The following is a 21,983-nucleotide window of genomic DNA, read 5'->3' as shown; positions in this document are numbered from 1 at the left end:
TGGTCATGATCCTGGGGTCCTGGGATCGAGTCCCATGTTGTCTCTCACTTGGTTCAGCGGGGAGTCTCCTTCTCCCTCAGCTTCTCCCCCTGCTCTGTCTCTCTCTCTCAAATGCATAAATAAAATCCTAAAAAATAAATAAATAAATCTTAAATAAATAAAATAAATAAATCTTAAATAAATAAATAAAATCTTAAAAAAATAAGAATAAAAAATAAATAAAACCCCTCTCCACTGATTGTGAGCTGTGTCTCCTTGGACAGATGACTTAACCTTTCAGACATTCAATCTGTGCATTTGCAGACTAGGTCCCGAAGTTTGGAACCCTCATTTGCCAAGGTTCTGTACCTAATTTTGCACAGGATTTATAATCGTTAATTGCAATTTACATATAATTTGCAATTATATCATTGCAAAAGAAAGCCCCCAATTTTGTAAGCTTCCAGGCCTCAAAAACCTGGGTGCAGGGGCGCTTGGGTGTTCTCATTCGTTAAGCATCTGCCTTTGGCTCAGGTCCTGATCCTAGGGTCCTGGGATCGAGCCCCTTGTTGGGGTCCGTGCTCAACAGGGAGCCTGCTTCTCCCTCTCCCACTGCCCTTGCTTGTGTTCCCTCTCTCGCTGTGTCTCTCTGTATCAAACAAAGTCTTTAAAAAAACAAAACCCCTGCGTCCATCCCTAAGAAGGGTGATGCCATATGGGGTGCTTATAAAAATTAAATGAGATAATGTGTTAATAGACTTAAAATAGTGTCTGGTACATGGAAAGCCCTGACTAGTGTACAGTAGTTACTTCTTTGGAACATAATGAGAATAGAACTTCCTTTGCTCCTTTTCTTCCTTTATACATATGTTACCACTTTAGGAAACCTAAAAAAGAAAACAGAGGATGATCATCCTAGTCACGAAATGACTCACTGACTTTATTTATTTATTTATTTATTTTTAGTGACCTCCATGCCCCACGTGGGGCTTGAACTCACAACCCTGAGATCAAGAGTCACATGCTCTACCGACTGAGCCAGTCAGACACCTCCCTGGCTTTACATTTATAGTTGATACCTGAAAAGCAGGGATCCATCCACCGGGGCAAACATGAGAACTGAGACACCGGAAGTGCTTTGAAATCCTGGGAGGGTGGCCCCTGCGGAGAACAGAGGGATAAACAGCCCTTGGTACCCAGGGCTGCTGCACCTGCAGAACGGAAAAGCTTTTCCGGCTTTTCCGGGGGAGGAGCGGGATGGGTGGCCACCGCTCTCCAAGCCTAGAGGACAGGACCCTGCCTTCTCTTTGTTTTTTTTGTAAACATCCCAACGACTTTCTTTTCAAAAAAACATTTTTTAAAGAAAATCCTGAAGCAAAGAACCAGAGCAGGTAGTTATCACTCATAGCAAAACCCCCGGTGATAACTGATAACGCAAGAGGCTAACGAGGAGGTTAAGCCTCGGTAAATAAAGCCAGGAGTAAACACCAGTACAGGGGCAGTGGCTGAGGGAATGTGGGAGGGAGAGGATCCAAGACCGGCCGCCAGGCAGTGAGTCAGCCCGGAGGCCTGGCGCGCCCAACTCCCAGCGGCCCCTTGGGGAGTCAGGGCTCAGACTCGGGACAGGCCTGATAAACCCGGTCAGGATCCAAAAGGCCCTGGAATCCTCTCCCGGGTCTGTTATTCTCTGTCCCTCCCTGGCTATGGCTCCCTCCTCCACATCCAACTACCCCTTGCTTATGATTCTAGCCTCTTGCTACCTAAACCAGAGCCTGCGGGAAGGGCCCATCTGTTTCAACGAGGTGGGGGGCGGGGGGGGGGATTTCATATCCAGCATCCCGTGGCTTATGTGGCCACCTCCTGACATGCCCACATGACCTTGGGCTGCACCCACATTTTCTAGACCAAGTAGATCCCCCAAAAGTAATGAGGCCAAACCCTGGCAATGCTGCGTGACAGAGCAGCAAGGGCACAGATGAATTGGGCTTGTGTGACGTTCTCCCCCGTGTGACTTTGACAGTCCCTCAGCGCCATAAAATGAGGGGAGTGATAGCCCCGTGGCCCACCTTACGTGAGTGTCCTGAAGATGAAGGGAACTGTTATGTGGGAAAGTACCTTGCAAAAGGAAAGGTATGGAACAAAGATAGATTATGTAAGAAATAGGGGAAATTTCAGGTCCCAGCCCGACCTGGCATAATCTCCTTCTGTCTTCTGCAGCGACCTAGAAACAGCTGCATGGGCCCTTTCCCCAACCCCCTCGGGTCTGTCTGTACAACCCAGTCCAATCAACACTCAGAGAGGTTTCTTCGGTGCTGGGTTGGACAGCGCCTGGGGCCTTGTGAGCACTTCTCACTGCCTGGGACCCATCTCCACCACGTCTCCAACTTCCTGTTGATACCAAGCCCAGGACAAGAGCCACCAGGAGGCAAGTCTCAGACAGCTGAGCATCCTCCCAGAAAGTGAGAATCCCGTCTCGTAGAAGAAAAAGAGGGAGGAGAAGGAGAAAAAGTAATTGGTTTACGGTTGAAAAGTTTGGGAAATTTTGCTGACCCAAATCCAACCTCTTCTCCCTTCCCCTTCCCAACCATCAAGGAAACACACAGGAACCTGCAGGGTTGGGACAACACCGTGACGAAGGGCGTAGTTGGGGTTTGGGGTTTTGGGGTTGTTTTAAAGGCAACTTTCAAATACACAGAAATAGAGTAAATAGTAAAATAAACCCTTTGGATCAGCTTCAACAATTATCAATATCTAAGAACACAAGAGAGGAGGGAGTTAGGAACCAAGTCAATGTCCCAGTTCCAGTCCTAACACCAATTAGTGATGAGACTTGGGCAAGTTGTTCAATCTTTCTGTTTCTTGACACATTCCATGGAAATGATAATTGGGAATAATCACCTTGAGAATTCCTTGTTCCGTAGTAAATGAAATAAGTTAGCTCCAAGGCACCAGCTGAATGTCCACAACAGAGTGCTAATCATTAGTGATAATCTGAGCTAGAGGCTAGGAGTGCGGGTTGTAGGGGCCCAGGGCAGACTGCCCCAGGATGGGCCGCTTTGCTTTTAATGCAAAGAAATGTTCATGCCAATTAAAACCCAGCAGATTCAAGAACAGCTCTTCACTTCCCCCTCCAGGGCGCAGCTTGGACCAGGAAGAGAGCTATTAACAGAAATTCCTGTTTACACAAGAAATGTATCTGCATGAGAGGGCAACCTTTGTTTAACAAACATCTCCTACCTTCCTGCTAATGGTCTTCCTCCCTTTGTAGCTTCAGACCCCCACCCCCCTCTGTAGCTCCTATAAGGGTCCTGTTGCCCCACTGTCTTTGCAATTGTCATGGTCAAGTGGATTCCCCATGCGTAGCCCTGAAATCTGACTCTCTCCTACTAATCTGTTTTATGTCAATTGGATTTAGTCCAGCTAGAAGGATCTTGAAAGGCAGAGGAAATTCTTCGTCCCCAACAGGCTTTCTGGAGCCAGATTACCTGGGATTGAATCCCAGCTCTCACTTTCTAGCTATGTAACCTGGGACAAGTTGCTGACGCTCTCTCCGTGCCCCAGTGTTTTAACAGCATTCCCTGCCTCCTGGGTGTTTTGTTAGGCAAGTACATTTAGAGCATTGGCAATAACACAGGGCAAGTAGTAAGGGCTTGATAAGGGTTGACTTTGGTACTGTTAATACAACCTGTTGATCTCTACTTATTTTGGCATTTCGTACATTCCATTCACACCTGTACACATCCTCCTTCTGAAGGGGAAGCTCAGAGCCTCAGCTTTAGGGAAATCTGGAAGAAGGAAAGAAGGAAAGTGTCAGGAGGTGCACTTCCACTGGACCATTCCACGGAGGCTCCTGCCATATTCCCAGCAGAAATCTCAGACCTGCAGGCCCAAGAATTATGTTCTGATTTGCTTGCTCTGTGTGTGGCTCATAGATTCTTCATGGGGCAATCTTGACACAACCTTGAAAAGCTGGAGTGACAAACCAGGAGAGGCTTCAAAGTGACGGTGACACGCCACCCCCCCCCCAAACCCCACACTAGCTGAACAGAAGGCACCTCCTTTCTCGAAGACCTTTAAACTGCTGCCTGACCTCTCACGGGAGCCCTGTCACCTAGAAATCCTGGAGTGGTGTCCGTGGATGAGTCCATTTCATTCTTCTCCCCTCGTGGAGCAAACACTCGGGTGCCCCGTGGCACCTGGCCTGTGGGGGATGAGGGGATGGGGCATGCCCAGTTTTTCCTGGGGGACCTTGGGCTCTTTGCTTCCCACATCTGGGCTTTCCTCTTCCAGTAGGGTGCACCCACCCATGTGATAACCACAGTCCCTTCCAAATCTTGCCTTTTGTGATGCTATACTTCTCTTTTGGATCTGAAATGCCAGTATTTGAACAATCTGATTCTTTTGACCAAACAAAGGGGGAGAGGGAAATCAGGGGCCTGTGGCTTCTGGCGATGGCGGTTCACCTCTCAGCCTGCAGCTGCCCACACCGCCTCCTGCATGCAGATGTTTACAGTGGTCGAAACCACAGTTTTTCCGTAGGGCTCACAGTGAGGCCAGCTCACCCCCACTGGCCCTGGCTTTGTTTATTAGGGGGGAAGAAAAACCACCAAAAAATCCCGCTACCAAGATCCCGGACAGGTTGAACCCATGACCTGAGAGAGAAGGCAGTGACCTGGGCCTGTGCCAAGAGGACATCCCGGCGGCCCAGGGAGGGCTGGGTCTCCTCACGATGCCACGGAGACCATACCGTGAACTGAGCCAGCACAAGACCTTCTTGTCCAAATTCTGACCTCGTCACCCCAGTGCGTGTTTCTATTATTGTGTTCCTTGGAGGACAGTGAACCTTTCTTTACTGTCAGTTGCGTTGATCAAAAAACGCTGTTAAGAAGGCCAGTTGTAGGGGCACCTGGGTGGCTCAGTGGGTTAAGCATCTGCCTTCGGCTCAGGTCATGATCTCAGTGTCCTGGGATCAAGCCCCCGCATCGGGCTCTCTGCTCAGTGGAGAGCCTGCTTCTCCCTCTGTCTCTGCCTGGCTCTTTGCCTACTTGTGATCTCTCTCTGTCAAATAAATAAATAAAATCTTAAAAAAAAAAAAAAAAAAAGAAAAGAAAAAAGAAGGCCAGTTGTAACTCCGAAAGGAAGGCTGACCAGGCGTGGTAACGGGCACCAGCATCCATGGCCCCTTCCTAGGAGAGGATTGTTGGTCCCTGCCTTGACACTGGTGGCATCTCTCTGAGTGAGGACAGACCTCCCCTGCCCCATCCTCAGGTCTGGCCATGTGGTTTAGTAGTGATGTGGGAAACAGAGGCAGAAGAACAATTATTAAATTTCCTTACCCACTGACAAGCCTTGAAAAAGACAGTCACATTCCTCTAGGGACTCAATTGCCTCCTCCTGGAGGCTTTGCTAAGGGCAAAGGGCAAACCCAGCCTGACAGACCCCTACCAACCCCCTACCAGGATCCTGCAGTCTACTTTAACAATTCCTTTGAAAATTTTATCTCTGAATCCTCCAAGATACATGTTGACAATCATTCCCAAACATATGGCCCACTGATAAACATCTAAAGGGTCTCACACAAAGGTTTTATTACATATAATGAATAACTTTTTCCCAACAACAGCCAGCCCCTCAAGGTCCTGGAAACCTTGCTTCCAATATTCCTTAGAGACTTACACCATCCCTAACCCTCTACCCAACTTGGAGGCAACCAATGGACCACTCCTCACAACCCCAAGGCAACAGCTTTTTCTGCCCACGGGTCCTGTCCCTGTGCTTTTTTTTTTTTTTTTTTTAAAGATTTTGTTTATTTATTTGACAGACAGAGATCACAAGTAGGCAGAGAGGTAGGCAGAGAGGGGAGGGGGGAAGCAGGCTCCCTGCTGAGCAGAGAGCCTGATGCTGGACTCGATCCCAGGACCCTGGGATCATGACCTGAGCCGAAGGCAGAGGCTTTAACCCACTGAGCCACCCAGGCGCCCTCCCTGTGCTTTAATAAACCACCATTTTGCACCAAAGATGTCTCAAGAATTCTTTCTTCGTCGTCGGCTCCAGACCTCACCCCACCAAACCTCACTTATATTCTAAGATGTCATCGGTAGGACCCGAGACAGGAGAGTAGAGCTAACATAAGCCCGCTCCAAGCAGAAACTTTAAGATCCATTGTATGTTTCCTCCAGATGGCTTCCTCTTTCCCATTGCCTTGGGAACCCCAGGTTCCAGAGAGCGGCTTCCCCCACTTGGGTCCTGGACTGAGAAATCACGTGAGGCAGAGCTGCAGCCACAAACATATAATGTGGGACGCTTGGGTGGCTCAGTGGGTTAAAGCCTCTGCCTTTGGCTCAGGTCATGATCTCAGGGTCCTGGGATCGAGCCCCACATTGGGCTCTCTGCTCAGCAGGGAGCCTCCTTCCTCCTCTCTCTCTCTCTCTCTCTGCCTGCCTCTCTGCCTACTTGTGATCTCTGTCAAATAGATAAATAAAATCTTAAAAAAAAAAAAAAAAAGACTTCTGCAAAACCAATTCTAACCAGGGTTCAATTCAACAGTAGCTAAACATCAGGAAACTGCCTGACTTTGATTCAGAATGGTGAGACATACGAAGGCAGGGCTGTTTTCCACTCCACAAAATTCTCTGCTCTCTTGGGATATAAGCAATACAAAATCTGGTTGCTCTGTTTTCCATCTTACCTACCATGGCGGCCCCGGGCAGGTCACCCCCCAAATCTGTCATGGTGGGATATTGATTATTTTGATGTAAGTTACTTAAGAAAGAGCAGGTGCAGGAAGAATGCTGTGGCTCCCCTTGGCCTCCAGGAAGCAAGAAATCTATCTTCCGTGGGAGAGGTACGTCCCTGCAGCAGGAGGCAGAGAGATCCTCACCATCGGAGAAGGGGATCCAGAGAGGAGGAAGTGCACATAACAGACCTTGTTACTTTCATGTACATACTGTCCCTGGCCAAATTCTGTTTAGGATTCCTCACTAACGGAAACTCCCAAATAGAAGTCATTTGTGATGGTTTGTTTGTTTCTTTGTTTTCGTTGCCAATTCCTCACAGATTGTTGTGTCTTTGCCTTAAGAAGTAGAAAAGCTGCCTGCCTTGGTCATGTCTTCGGGGCTCAGTTTTCCTCTTGTGCCGGTGATGGGAAGTTTTGCGGGGCAGGTTGGCTAGGCTGTACCACCCGGTTGCTTAATCCAACACCAACCTAGGTGGTGCCGTGAAGATGTCTTGCAGATGTGGTTGACTTTCAGCAAAGGGTATGATCCTTGATTATGAGTGTGGGCCTCACCCGATCAGCGGATTTTGCCACGAGAGCAAAAACAGGTTTTCTGAGAGTAGGAATTTCTGTTGCATCAGTTCCTGCCTGAGTTTCTAGCCTGCCCTATGGATTTCAAACTAACCAACCCAGTCCTTAAAATCAATCTCTCTCTTGCTGGTTCTCTCTCCCTTTCTTAGCCCACTCTTCCCCATCCAGAGCCAATCTAGGTTTTTCTGTACTCCCTGTGTGATCTGTTCTCACTATTTGTGGGGCTTTGGGGACTGAGGCCATTGGTCTTAGCTGGTACTGTTTACCCTGGGGAATGCCAGGGGGCCTTTGAGAAGGAGGGGCTCCCCCCCAGCTCATCCCAAAAAGCTATGAGTGAGCTGAGGGAACCCCTCCCCCTCTCCCCTGCCCCCTCCGCATCCTCCATCCACGTTCAGTCATCCTTTGCTGACTTCTTTTCCCCTTTAAAACTGTCCTTGAGTGTGATTTTCCCTCCTTTCATCAGTATAAAAGCAAGTCTCTCTGTCTTTTTTTTTAAAGTAGGCTCCACCCCCAGCATGGAGCCCAACACCGGGCTCGATCTCATGACCCTGAGATTAAGACCTGAGCTGAGATCAAGAGTCAAATGCTTAGCCAACTGAGCCACCCAGGTGCCCCTAAAAACAAATCTCTTGATCAAGGATTTATTGGCAGCCTCTATCTTTTTGGGAATGACCTATCCTTGGAGTCTCTGTTCTTTTCTTCCTTTCTGTCTTTCCCTTCCTTACCTCCTTCCCCCCCGCCCCGCCTTTTTTTTTTTTTTTTTTAAGATTTTATTTATTTATTTCACAGAGATCACAAGTAGGTAGAGAGGCAGGCAGAGAGAGGGAGAGGAGGAAGCAGGCTCCCCGCAGAGCAGAGAGCCCGATGCGGGACTCGATCCCAGGACCCCGAGATCATGACCAGAGCCGAAGGCAGCGGCTTAACCCACTGAGCCACCCAGGCGCCCCTCCTTCCCCCTTTTCTTCCTCAATCCTTCCTCCCCAAATTTTCTCTCATTTACGCAAAAGTGAGGACAATCAGTATGGTGGGACAGAGAAGTGGAGTGCCCGGGAGGGGATCATGAAAAACAAGGGTGGGAACCAGGCCACCCCACGGCTCAGAACAGCAGGGACAGGCACAGGTGTAGGAGACACTCCAGGGACCCAGGGGACAGAACCTGGGGTCTAGGCAGTATCTGAGAGCCAGGTTGGGTGGTGAAGCCATTGACTGACACAGGGGACAAAGGATAGGGAGAGAGTTGGTGAAGGGGTTATGTGATATAGTGGGTTTTTTTTTTAAGATTTTATTTATTTATTTGAGAGCGAGAGAGCGAGCGAGCGAGAGAGAGAGAGAGAAAGCACAAGCAGGAGAAGGGGCAGAGGGAGAAGCAGGCTCCCTGCTGAGCAGAAAACCCAGGACCCTGAGATCATGACCGGAGCCAAAGGCAGATGCTTAACCGACTGAGCCACCCAGGCGCCCTGACACAGTGATTCATAATAAGAATATACATTTTGTCACCTAGCTCCTAAAAATCCCAGGAGTTTCCTGAGAAGAGCAATAGAGTCGCTCTCCATTTTTCACAGCCAGCTGCTTTCAGTCAGGCAAGTTTATGTTAATGAATGACTCCTGGAAAGCCCCTAAGGAACCAACCTTACAGATTAGAGCCCACCTCTGGGGAGGGGAGCAGGGATGGTGACTGAGCTAACTCACAGATGGCCCATGAACTGATCAGCTGTGCCTGCGAAATGAAACCCCCGCAAAAACCCAGAAGGATGAGTTAGTGAACGAGCGCGCATCGACCCCCCAAGAGGGTGGTGCTCTCGGCTCCACGGGGACGGAAGCTCCGGGGCTCAGAACCCTTCTGCACCTCACCTATGTCTCTTCATCTCTCCCTGTATCCTTTGTAAGAACCAGTGATCTAGTAAGTAAACTGTTCCCCTGAGTTCTGTAACTCGGGCCATGGGAAGCTGAATTATAGTCAGTGGGTCAGAATCACAGGAAACAGTCTGGACCCATGATCGGCGACGGGTGATTGAGGATGGGGCCATCTTTTGGGACCGAGTCCCTAACTGGGGGGATCTTATGCCATTCCCAGGCAGATGGTGTCAGAACTGAATGAACTGTGGGACGTCTTCTTGGTGTCGCAGAATAGTTTCTGTGTGGGGATCCCTCCCCTGCACCCCCCCCCCCACCACATATATTTGGTGAGGGTAGAGGAGATATGCAGGAGTGTTTTGTAGGGTTTTTTCTTCTTCTTCTTTTTTTTTTTTTTAAGATTTAATTTATTTAGGGCACCTGGGTGGCTCAGTGAGTTGAACCTCTGCTTTAGGCTCAGGTCATGATCTCAGGGTCCTGGGATCAAGCCCCACATCGGGCTCTCTGCTCAGCGGGGAGCCTGCTTCCTCCTCTCTCTCTGCCTGCGTCTCTGCCTCCTTGCGATCTCTGCCTGTCAAATAAATAAATAAATAAAGCTTTAAAAAAAGATTTAATTTATTTGTCAGAGAGAGAGAGAACTAGAGCGCACAAACAGGGCGGCGGCATGCAGATTGAAAGGAGAGGGAGAAGCAGGCCTCCTGCTGTGCAAGAAGCCCGATGCGGGGCTCGACCCCACGAACCTGGGATCATGACCTGAGCTGAAGTCAGACACTTAACCAACTGAGCCACCCAGGTGTCCCACACAGGAGTGTTTTAGATTTACAAGTGGGAGAAAGTGATGTGGTTAAGATTTTTTTTTCCTTTTTTATTACTTGATTGACAGACTGATTGATAACAGTCTTGACACCCAAATTGGGGCTCGATCAGAAGTCACATGCTCTACCGACTGAGCCAAACAGGCGCCCTGATTGTGGTTAAGATTTTGTTATCTTGAGCCACCTGTGTGGACTGAGCAGGTAGAAGGAAATCGGAAGCTCATGAACCAGTGGAGAAGGTGTGTTTGGAGAGGCTCCAACACACAGGAGAGGGAGAAGGGGAACTGTGGGAGACATGTGACAGGCCTGAGAGGACGTGGTGAGTGACAGGAGGCGTTGGGTGGGGCTGGCTGCTGGGGACATGCTGGCACTGAAAGGACTAGAAGATCAAGAGGTGCCAGAAAAGAGAAAAAAAAAAATAAGGCATAGAAGGAGGGGCAGCCCATCTGGAAGTTCCAGAGAAAGAGAAGAAAGGAAGGAAGGAAACAGAGAGGCTAGAAAAAATTAGAACAAAATATCCATCAGCTGAAGAAAGGCTTGAATCTGCAGATTGAAAAGGCTCAGGTATCAAGCGAGATAAATAAATAAAACCAAAGCCCAGTAAAACCACGAGACACAGCCTGGTGATAGTCTAGGTCTCTAAGGATAACAAAAACCATCGTGAAAGTTTCTGGAGAGAGAAAAACAGGTCACCTGCAAAATAAATATCCAACAAGCCTCCAACATCTCATCAGCAATACTGGATTCCAGAATATAATCAAAACAATACCTTCCAGCTTCTCAGGAAATGTTGTTTTGACCCTTCGATTGTATGCCCAGCCAAGAGATCAAATAAGATATTTCTCATATGTAGAAGGACCCGGCATTGACCTCCCACATGACTTTTCTAGGGAGAAAAAAAATCCTAGGACATACCCTAGTGAGATGGAAACAGAATTCTGGAGAAGGAAAGTGAAATCAACGGAGGAACAGGATTGGGTGGGGGGCGGGGTATTCCAGAATGGTAGCTGTCCACAGACCTGTAAATTAGTGGCTCAGTTGGAGTAAGAAGTCAAGGAATTGCATGAAAAATGCTTTCAAAGGGAAAGTGAATCCAGTCAATGGGTAATATTAGGGGCGCCTACTGGCTCAGTCAGAAGAGCCTGCGACCCTGAATCTCAGGGTTGTGTCTGAGCCCCCCACACTGATAGAGTTTACTGAAAAAGACAAATATAAACTTAAAAAAAAAATTAATCTGAGGAAGATCTTCATCTCCACCTCATTTAAAAGCAGAGAAACCAATAAAAAAAAAAACTCTGGGAAAAACAAAAAGTTGTATTAAGAAGTAATGACCCACATATTAAAGATTTATTCATTTGTTAGAGGGAGAGAGATTGAGGGTTCGAGGAGAACATGCACAGGGCGGGGTATGGGCAGAGGGTGAGGGGGAGAGAGAATCTCAAGCAGACTCCCCACTGAGCACAAGCCCGGTGCTGGAGCTTGATCTTACTACCCCGACATCATGGTCTGGGCCATAATAAAGAGTCAGAAGCTCAACCCACTGAGCCACCCAGGAGCCCCGTCATGACCCATATATAAAGCCAGCTACTTTTTAAAAAAGATTTAATTTTTTTTAATAAAGATTTTATTTATCAACTTTGAAAGAGAGAGAGAGAGCATGCATATGTGAGTGGGGGGGGAGGGGCAGAGGGAGAGAGAGAATCTCAAGCAGACTCTGTGCTGAGTGCGGAGCCCCACGTAGGTCTTGATCTCATGACCAGAGCTGAAATCAAGAGTCAGACACTTAACACCATCCAGGCGTCCCATACTTTTTCTATTTTAATTAAGGTATAACGTACCTAAAGGAAAATGCTCCAATCTTAAGAGTTCTACGCAGGCGGTTGTGACCAATGTGAACGCTTAGGTAACATCACTCATTTACACCATTATCAAGATCAAGAACATCCGTATCACTCCCAGGAAATTCCGTATCACTCCCAGGAAATTCCGTCATGTCTCTTCCCCATCGAGCCTCTCCACCCAAAAGCAACCACTGATCTGAAGCAAGCTAAAATTGAGACGGAGTGTAATAAACAAGAATCCATTTGACCTTGATTTTTCTTAACTCTCTTTTGAGCAACCCAAGTGTCGTGCCCAAAACTATGTTTACTTCTTTACCGAATCTAAGAACAACACTTTGTCCTAATATTATAAGTGATATGTATTGGTATATTGGTTTCCTAGAGATCCTATTACAAATTTCCATAAACTTGGGGGCTTAAGGCAACAGAGATTTCTTCTCTCACAGTTCTGAAGGCCGGAAATCTGAAATCAAGGTGTCAACAAGGCCACATTCCCTCCAAAGACTCACCTTTCTTTGTGCCTTCCAGGTTCTGGTGCCTCCAGATGTCCTTTGGCTTGTGGGTGTGTGTACCCAGTCTCTTCCTCTGCGGCCATTTTCCTTTCTCCCCTCTTCTGTGTCTTCTCTGTGGGCCCTTATAAGGACACCTGTTATTAGAAATAAGGCTCACACTGTTAATCCAGGATGACCCTCTCATCTCAAGATCCCTATCTTAATTTTACATCTGTAAAGACCCTTTTTCCAAATAAGGTCACATTCACAGTTTTCAGATATGAATATATTTTGGGGGCAGGCCACCATTCAGACCCCCATAATTGGTTCTCAGGGTTTTTTTGTTGTTTGTCTTGTTTTGTTTTTGTTTTTGCAATTTGAGACGATTTTATTGGCTACAGGGTCTGGGAAGGGGTGAGAACAGGAAGGAAATGGGCTCCAGCTAAGCTGGTGGAAATACAGAGTTCCAAGCATCTGTAGCCACTTAAAGGCATTCGGGGTCGGTGTCTGAAAAGATTAAGATGCTTTAAAACAAAACTCTTATAAGAATATCAAATATTGGGACGCCTGGGTGGCTCAGTTGGTTAAGCAGCTGCCTTTGGCTCAGGTCATGATCCCAGCGTCCTGGGATCGAGTCCCACATCAGGCTGCGTGCTCAGCAGGGAGCCTGCTTCTCCCTCTGCTTCTGCCTGCCATTCTGTCTGCCTGTGCTCGCTACCCCCCCCCCCCGATTAAAAAAAAAAAAAAAGAATATCAAATATTTAGGGAATTAGCTTCAGAAATACCCAAATGTCTATGGCTTCACCTGTCGCCCTACTGCTGAGGTAGGTGACCAGGATCCAGCGAAACAGAGCAGTCTTCGGGAAATTCCCTACAGAAAACTCCGGGTCATCGCTGGTTTCTTAAACCTGTGTCTGTTTTCCTCTGATGGTTTTTTCTTTTGTTCTGCTTCTTCTTTCTCCTGCTGACCCGGCAGCCGTTCCTGCCTTCAGGCCCCGTGCTGAGTAGCATCTCATGTACTCGGTCACCCACGGGTTCTCCGAGCGCGGAGGCTTTATCCTCCGCTTCTTCTCCACCTCCACGGAGTGGGCGCGCTGCCTCTGAGTGACCAGTTTCCGTTTTTCCACCTGTCTCCTGTTCTGGGCTCGCAGTGCTGACTCGTGAATCTCGTGGACCGGAGCGGACGCGCAGACATGGTGAGTTTTCTGGATTCCTGTATCCGTCTGCTTTTCTCCCCACCCGTAAAGGGCGAAAACGGATGCTTGTTCTCTTTTCTTTTACTCGATGATCTTTGAGGACTTTTGACTGCTTTCCTATTTCCTCTGGCAAATAAGGCACTTGGTTGCTGTCGGGGTTCAGGACTGTTAGGTAACTTCTCAGTCTCTTTTGTTCTGATCTCTCTCTCTCTCTCTCTCTCTCTTTTTTTTTTTTTAATATTTATTTACTTATTTATTTGACAGACAGAGATCACAAGTAGGCAGAGAGGCAGGCAGAGAGAGACGGAGAAGCAGGCTCCCCGCTGAGCAGAGAGCCCGATGCGGGGCTCGATCCCAGGACCCCGAGATCATGACCCGAGCCGAAGGCAGAGGCCTTCACCCACCGAGCCACCCAGGCGCCCCTGTTCTGATCTCTTGTTCAGGTTTTTCTTTGATATCTTTCACTGGCGGGGCTGGCAGAGCCGCAGCCGCCGCCGCCTTGTCCGCGCCCGCGTCGCCTGTGCCCTCCGCGTCCCGGGCCTCCTCGGCCTCCGCCGCCTCCGCGCCCCTCTCCTCCCCCGGCCCGCGCGCCCGCCGTTCCGGCCCCTCCCGCGCCGCGGGCTCCGCGGGCGGCGAGGCGGGGGGGGGGGGGCGCCCTAGGGCGCGGGGCCCCATGCTCCCGACGACGAGTCGTCCGAGTCTCCGGACCGGCCACAGTCGCCAGAGAGCCAGGGCGCGTGCGCCTGCTCCCGCAGCCGGCGGCCCAGGCGGTAGCGCTGCAGCTCGCGGTGGCACGGCCCGTCCTCCTCCCAGCGCGGCTCCCGTTGGCGCTTCGTGTACCCGCTCTTCACCCGGCTCCCCGGGGCCACGGTGCCCGCCGCCGGCTGGAGTGCTCGCCGCCGCCGCCGCCGCCTACGGAACCGGGGACACGACACAGAGGCCCGCCCCGCCCCTCCCGTCGGTTCTCAGTTTTTAAAACCAGACTGGTGCTGATGATAGACATAATATGTGAATGGTGTACATAATCTTAAACATTCTAGTCGTCACATTACAGAAGTAAAAAGAAAACAGGTGAGATTAGGGACCGAATGTTTGTGTCTCCCCAAATTCGTATGTTGAAGCTTTAGATGTACAGTTTAGCTTAGCGGTGGGGCTTGTAAGACAGTAATTAAGGTTGAATGAGGTAATAAGGATGGGAGTCTTATTCAATAGGGTTGGTCCCTTATAAGAGAAGGAGACGCTAGTGCACTATTGGTGAGAATGTAAATTGGTGCAGCCACCATGAAAACAATATGGAGGATCCTCAAAAAATGTAAAACAGAACTACTCTATGATCCAACGATTCCATTTCTGAGTATTTATCCGAAGGAAATGAAGTCACTATCTCAGAGAGGTATCTGCTTCCCCGTGTTCACTGTAGCATTATTCACAATAGCCAAGACATTGAAACAATCTAAGTGTCCATCAATGGATGGATGGATAAAGAAAATGTGGTGTAGGTATACACAATGGAATATTATTCAGCCATAAAAAGGACATCCTGGCAACATGGATGGACCTCAAGAGTGTTATATGAAGTAAAATAAACCAAGAGAACAGAACTGAGAGTCCAGAAATATATTTATGGGCAATTGATTTTCAACAAGGGTGCCAAGACCATTTCATGGGGGAAAGAAAAGTCTTTTCAACAAATGGCGCTAAAGCAGGTTGAAATGCAAAACAATTAGTTTGGACCCTTACCTGATACCCTATGCAAAAATTAACTGAAAATGGATCAAAGTCTAAATGGAAGAGCTAATATCATAAAACTCTTAGGTGAAAACATAGTTGTAAATTTTTGTGAACTTGGGTTAGGCAGTGGTTTCTCACATATGACACTTAAAGCACAAGCAATGAAAAAAATAGAAAAATTGGACTTTATCAAAACCAGAAACTTCTGTACTTCAGAAAACACTCTCAAAAAAGTGAGGGGAGCCTAGCTGGTTCAGTCGGTGGAGTGTGTGACCCTTGACCTCAGGGCTGTGAGTTCAAGCCCCATGCTGGGTGTGGAGAATACTTAAAATATTTTTCAAAAAAAAAAAATTTATCAAATAAATAAGTAAAATCTTTTTAAAAAAATTTTAAAAAGTGAAATTAAAAAATAAAATATTTTTCAAAAAAGTGAAAAAACTCACAGAATGAGAGAAAATACTTGCAGATCACATGCCTGATAAGAGTCTAATATCCAGAATATAAAAAACTTTTTTTTTTAATTTTTAATCTCTACACCCAATGTGGGGCTCACACTCACAACCTTGAGATAAAGTCATATACTCTACCATCTGAGCCAGCCAGGTGCCCCCAGAATACAAAAAACCCTTTTAACTCAACAACAAAAAGACAATCCAATTAGCAAATGAGCAAAGGGTTTGAATCAATATTTCTCCAAAGAAGGCACCCAAATGGCCAATAAGCACATGAAAAGATGCCCATCATCAGCCATCAGAGAAATGCAAATCAAAATTGCAATGATACCACTTCACACCCAGTAGGATGGCTATAACCAAAAAGGCAGACAATAAAAAGTGTTAGTGAGGATGTGGAGAGACTGGAATGCTCATACTTTGCTTGTGGGAATGAATAGTGGTGGCAGCCACTTTGGAAAACAGTCTGGAAGTTCCTCAAAAGATAAAGCATAGAGTTATTGTTTGACCCAACAAATCTACTCCTAAGTACATACCCAAGAGAAATGAAAACATATATTATTGAAAAACATGCATACTAATGTTCATGACAGCATTCTTCATAAGTAGCCAGAAAGTGGAAACAGCCCAAATGTCCCTCAACTAATGGATGAATAAACAAAGTAGTATATCCCTACAATGAAATACTATTCCCCAACAGAAAGGAATGAAGTAATAATGCATGCTTCAACACAGACAAGCCTTGAAAATATATTAAGTGAAAAAAAGTCACCCCCCAAAGGCCACATACTGTATGGTTCCATTCATATGAAATGTTTAGAACCAGAAATCCATAGAAATGGAAAATAGTAGTTTCCAGAAGCTGAAGGCAGGAAGGAGTAGAGAGTGCTGGCTCATGGGTCAGGGGTTTCTTTTTTGAGTGCTAAAAATGTTCTGGAATGAGTGACTGGTGATTCTGGGACAATTCTGTGAATACATTACAGTCTACCAAATTGAACACTTTATTTTTATTATGGGGAGCGGGTGTTGGGAAGTGCAGAGGGAGAGGGAGAGAGAGGATCTTAAGCAGGCTCCATGTCAGCACAGAGTCTGACGCGGGGCTCGATCTTAGCACACTGAGGTCATGACTGAGATGAAATCAAGGGTCAGATGCTTAACCTACTAAGTCAACCCAGTGCCCCTATAGTCTATCAAATTGTACATTTTAAAAGGGTGAATCGGATGATATGTGGAAAAGGAAGGAGGGAAGGAGAAAAAAGAGATAGGGAAGGAGAGAGGTAGAGAGGGAAGGAAGGCGGGAGGGAGGAAAGAAGGAAGGAAAAACTTTGAGGAAGAAGAAAAGGAAATGAAGGATTTAATTTAACTGGACCTTTTATTTTCTCATTGAAATATTCATTCCACAGACCCATCTGTTGTGTGCAGAACACTTAATAATGCTACTTGACCCAGCAGAGGCTCTGTATATGCTCGTTTATCAAGAAGTCAGTGGGGGACGGGAGGGGAAAAAAAGAAAAAAAAAGTCAGTGGGGCGGTGGGGGGAGGGTACCTAGTTGGTTCAGTGGGTGGAGCCCGCTACTCTCGATTTCCGGGTTGTGAGTTCGAGTCCTGCTTTGGGGGTCCAGACTACTTAAATCCTTAAAAGAAAAAAGAGGGGGAGCAATGGGTTCTGTTGATGTAGAATGAGCCAAAGGGCTCTTTAAGGAGCAGGAATCCTTTCCTTGGCCTCTGTGGTGGGTCCTCTTGCCAGTGACAGACAACACTCGGGCAGCATCGGAAAAAACAGACTTCGAGGTCCTGGGCACAATGTCTCTGTGGTTTCGGCAAATAACATTTTTTTGCCAATTTCCCAGTAAGGTGACTCATTCAGCCGCAGGCGACTTGGTGGGTACTTCCTGGACGCCCACTCACCTGGAAACACGGAGGTGGCTCCGGTCCAGAAGTGGGTCTCCCCCTGCCTGGAGGAGAGACAACAAGCTCATTGTTGGGAGAAGGGGTCAGAAGTGGTCAGAATAATGATGCTCAGAGATACCCCTGGGGCGGCTGGAGCTTACCCCCACCCCAACCCCCACCCCTGCCAGGGCAGAGCTTCCCCCACTTTTCCTGGTAGCGGAAGCCAGGACAAGCCCAAAGCACGCGACTGGGAGGCGCAGGTCTGGGCGCACTCAGGCCCTGCTGCCCACGTGCCTTGGTCTCTGCGGGTAAAAGTGGCCCCTACCCCTGGCCATTGAGAGACGGTGGGGGAAATGCGGGGCTCAAATTTGAGGTGTCCTGCATCCCCAGCTCCCCCTAGCGGCCAACCAGACCTGCTGTCTTCTCGCCTCCTCTCCTACCACCCAAGCCTGGTTCTAGAGGTAAAGGATCCTCCTCTCAGAGTCCAAACCCTTCCCTGGTCGTAGCTGTCACACCCTCCCACGTCCTCCCCCAGCTCCCCGGTGCTACGACAGCCAATGTGCTTGTCATATCCAGTGCCTGAGAAACTGTGTTTGAAAAATTGTCATTACCTAAATAAATCAAGCCTGCTGTTTGTCTGCGAACAAGGTCCCTGGTTTAAGTAAGAGCTTGGGTGTGCTGCGTGTGTGCCCGGCTCCCCTGCAGTAATTTTAGGAGCTTCCCAGGGCTTCAGGGGTCCCAGCCAAGCCAGGAGTCCCCGGGGGTTAAAAACAGATGGCAATTGTGGCCACTCTTGACAGTATTTAGGCTCTTACTGCTGAGACTCCGTTTCTAGAAAGTTCTAGAAGCTGCTGTCTCCCTTAGTCATGGCTGACTGAAATTCCCAGGGGTAAGAGGAACTCTGTGGGAAGTTACCTGTACTGTCAGCTTCTAGGCTGGGCCCTAGGATTCCTGGCAGAAGGCTCTCTGTGGCCCTGTGACTCAAGATCTCAGTGAGGCCAGCATTCCTGGTGTGTTTGAGAGTGTTGCAGTGCAGGAGGTCAGTGGGCTTCTCTCGTGATGTGGTCAGACTGTCATCACAACTGCCAGCATTTTGTGAGTTTCTACTATGTGCAGAGCACTTTTCAGAACTTTTAAAAAGTAGAAATCAGTGGCCTAGTTCTCCAAGGTATATAGTCTTAAGAGAAGGGAAGTAGTGATAACATGAAGTACCTATAAGAAAATAACTAAAATTCTGTTTTTTTTTTTAATTTTTTTAAAGATTATTTATTTGATGGAGAGAGAGATCACAAGTAGGCAGAGAGGCAGACTGAGAGAGAGAAGGAAGCAGGCTTCTCACTGAACAGAGAGCCCAATGCGGGGCTCGATCCCAGGACCCTGAGACCATGACCTGAGCTGAAGGCAGAGGCCTTAACCCGCTGAGCCACCTAGGCATCCCTAAAATTCTGTTTAATTCCAGCAAAACCAGCTGAGCACTTATGTAAGGAGTTGTGTAACACATTTCAAAGGTGCTTTAAAAGAAATTAGATGTTGGGAAGACAAGGAATGGAACACTATTAAAGAATAAGGAACAATGGCATAAAAGAGGTTAAAGTTGTACCTATACTGACCAGGACTTGTTTTGCGGTAAATGCCATTTCAGTCAACTCAAACTCACATAAACTAAACTAAACAAAGGAATGTATTGGTTCACTAAACCAAATAATAGAAAGGGTAAGAATGGGCTTCAGGTACAGCTAGATCCAGGACTGAAATGCCAGGCAAAATCTCTGTCCCCTTCTTCTCAGTCCCCTAATCTCTGAGCCTCTTTTTCCCCATGGCCTACACAGAAGGGCTTTCTTTGCAAAGGAGGAAAATGGCCCCAGGTGGACCTGGACTCTTACCTTTGACTTTCTACCAAAGAGAAGTCTTCCCTTCTGTTTCCATTTAAAAGAAGAGAAACAAATAAAAACACAACAGGACTTGATGTGCTCACTCTTCTGAGTAGAGTGTGGGGACACTTTCACTGGCAGCCCATCTACAACCAAATAGTTGGAGTGGGGAGAAATGTCTCCCAAAAGAAAACAGAGTGCTGGTCTTGGCAAACACAACAAGGTAAACCAGCATAAGCTATGTAATCATTTTCTTCTGAAATGAGGATCCACAGATTTTTTAAAAATAATCTCTACACCCAATATGGAGCTCAAAGTCACAATTCTGAGATCAAGAGTTGTGTGCCCCATGACTGAGCCAGCCAGGTGCCCCAGGGGTCCATAGTTTTTAACCAATTCTCAAAGAGATCCCTAACTCAAAAACTTCTCTGTAGAAGTAGACTTATGACCACCAAGTACAATTCTCCCATCTTATAGATGGGAAACTGAGGTGCAGAGTTTGGGTGATTTTCCTAAGATCACACAACTATGACAGGATTCCATCTTGATTTGATGTGGGTAGAGGAAGGGGGTATGTGTGAGAAGAAGGGGTCAAAACTGGTCTGAACATGAGAGTCAAGACAAATATTGTTTAAGTGATGATGGAGTTCTGCAACAAGAGGGTTTGGGGAAAACTAAAGTGTAGAATGAGGTGAGGCTTATTTTTAAAAAGTACAATTTTTTTTTAACTTCTAAAATCAACAAGGGCCGCTCTGGTTAAGTTCCAAAGCCTCCGCAGTGTTTGTAATCTTTGAGGAATTTTTAAGAATGGGTAAGGCTCCACCTGACTGGAGATGGGCAAATGTTTTGACTTTCCAAAAGAAAAACGAGAATATTCTAAGAAGTGCAGGCTAGAGAACTGGACAAGGCTCTAGTGTGGGCTTGTTAAGAACAGGTTATGCCAGACAGGCCTCATTTCCATTTTTGAGGAAGTTCTCACTCTGGCAGGTCACTCAATTAGGGGAATGCTCTAGACTCCAAGACTTGTTAAATATGAAAAGAACCTTTTGGGTTTAAAATGCCAGGGGTGGCAGACTGGTGACACCCCCCCCCCCAACTGAATTCAACCCACCCACATTTTATTTTTTAAGATTTATTAATTTATTTGAGAAATAGAGAACATGAATGGGAGGAGTGGCAGAGGGAGAGAATCTTTAGGCGGACTCCCCCACTGAGCTCAGAGTCCCATGTGGGGCTCCATCTCACCATCCGGAGATCATGACCTGAGCTGAAATCAAGAGTTGGATTCTTGGGGTGCCTGGGTGGCTCAGTCAGTTAGTGTCTGCCTTTGGCTCAGGTCATGATCTTCTGGTGCTGGGATGAAGCCCTGAGTGGGCTTCTTGCTCAGCATGGAGCCTGCTGCTTCTCTCTCTCTCTCTCTCTTGCTCTCTCTCACTCTCTCTACCCCTTCCCACCACACATTCTCTCTATTTCAAATAAATAAAATCTTACAAAAGAGAGAGAGAGAGAGTTGGATGCTCAACCAACTGAGCCACCCAGACCCCCTAAGCCCGCAGACATTTTAAATAAATGGGGAAATTTCCCATTAAGTCTGCCTTTCTGGCTTCATGATGACATTAGTCTACATTGTTGCCTGGCAATGAGCATCACAACCCTCAACAGATAAAGCATGTACACGCACACTCCAATTCACCCCAGATGCCGTCATTCCCTATTGCCTCAATCTTAGCCAGCTTCATTTATTACTGTAATCTTCTACTCCAGAGGGCATTTCAGTGTATGACCCTGATCTAATCTACCCACATTATTTTATAGAGATTCAGAGGAAAGAAATAGGGGGGGAAGAATTTCTGATTCCCCATGAAATAGTAATCTAGCATGGGCTCCCGTCCACCAAGTAAACACTAGAGAAGCGAAAGAAGCAGAGAGAAGCTTGAATTTGAGACACAGGCCTGAAAACCATGAGCACTCCAAGGAAGACCAACTAGTATGTGTGTGGTGGTAGCTTGGGAGGACTGAACATCAGCCTATGGATAGAGCAACCCGTTATATCAGTAAGAGGATGAAACGGAAGAGTTTGTTTGTTTTTTATTGATGTAGAGTTGACACACAATGTTACATTGGTTTCAGGTGGACAACATAGTGATCTGACAACTCTGTATGTTATGCTATGTTCACCACAAGTACAGTTACCATCTGTCACGATGTAACACTACTCTAATACCTTTGACTATATTCCCTATGCCATACCTTTCATCCCCATGACTTACTCATTCCATTACTGGAAGCCTGAACCTCTCACTCCTCTTCACCCTTCCCTGAGCCACCCAGGTGCCCTGATTCACTTCTTATAAATAGGCTATAATGGAAGAGACATGTATAACTTCCAGGACTAAGTCATAAAGCACCAAGGGTTCTTCCTTTCTCTCACTTTCACGAATCACTTGTTCTAGGGAAAGTCATCAGCCACATCATGAGGGCACTCAAGAAGCCCCATGGCAAGGTTTATGCAGTGAGGAACTTAGCCCTCCTAATAGCAGCCAGAAAAGAACTGAGG

General features: G+C 47.2%; 1 protein-coding gene and 1 long non-coding RNA gene across 2 annotated transcripts in view; both read right to left on the bottom strand.

Moving 5' to 3' along the window:
- Positions 1-931: 931 nt before the first annotated feature.
- On the bottom strand, positions 932-13,227 carry LOC131835621 (uncharacterized). Its single transcript, XR_009355274.1, has 3 exons — positions 13,092-13,227; positions 12,305-12,441; positions 932-3,764 (listed from the first exon to the last, which is right to left on the bottom strand). It is a non-coding gene; the product is annotated as an uncharacterized LOC131835621 (long non-coding RNA).
- Positions 13,228-13,402: 175 nt separating this feature from the next.
- Positions 13,403-21,983, bottom strand: part of LOC131835444 (uncharacterized) — a 28,493-nt gene continuing 19,912 nt past the window's right edge. The window contains 2 exon segments of the mRNA XM_059179738.1: positions 13,403-14,115; positions 14,118-14,446. Coding sequence (XP_059035721.1) covers positions 13,879-14,115; positions 14,118-14,446 — 566 coding nt within the window. The 3' untranslated portion in view covers positions 13,403-13,878.

Source organism: Mustela lutreola, chromosome 7, assembly GCF_030435805.1.
Source record: "Mustela lutreola isolate mMusLut2 chromosome 7, mMusLut2.pri, whole genome shotgun sequence".
In the NCBI taxonomy this organism is placed as follows: domain Eukaryota; kingdom Metazoa; phylum Chordata; class Mammalia; order Carnivora; family Mustelidae; genus Mustela; species Mustela lutreola.
The sequence above is the reverse complement of the archived record's forward strand: the minus strand, read 5'-3'. Positions and strand labels throughout refer to the sequence as shown.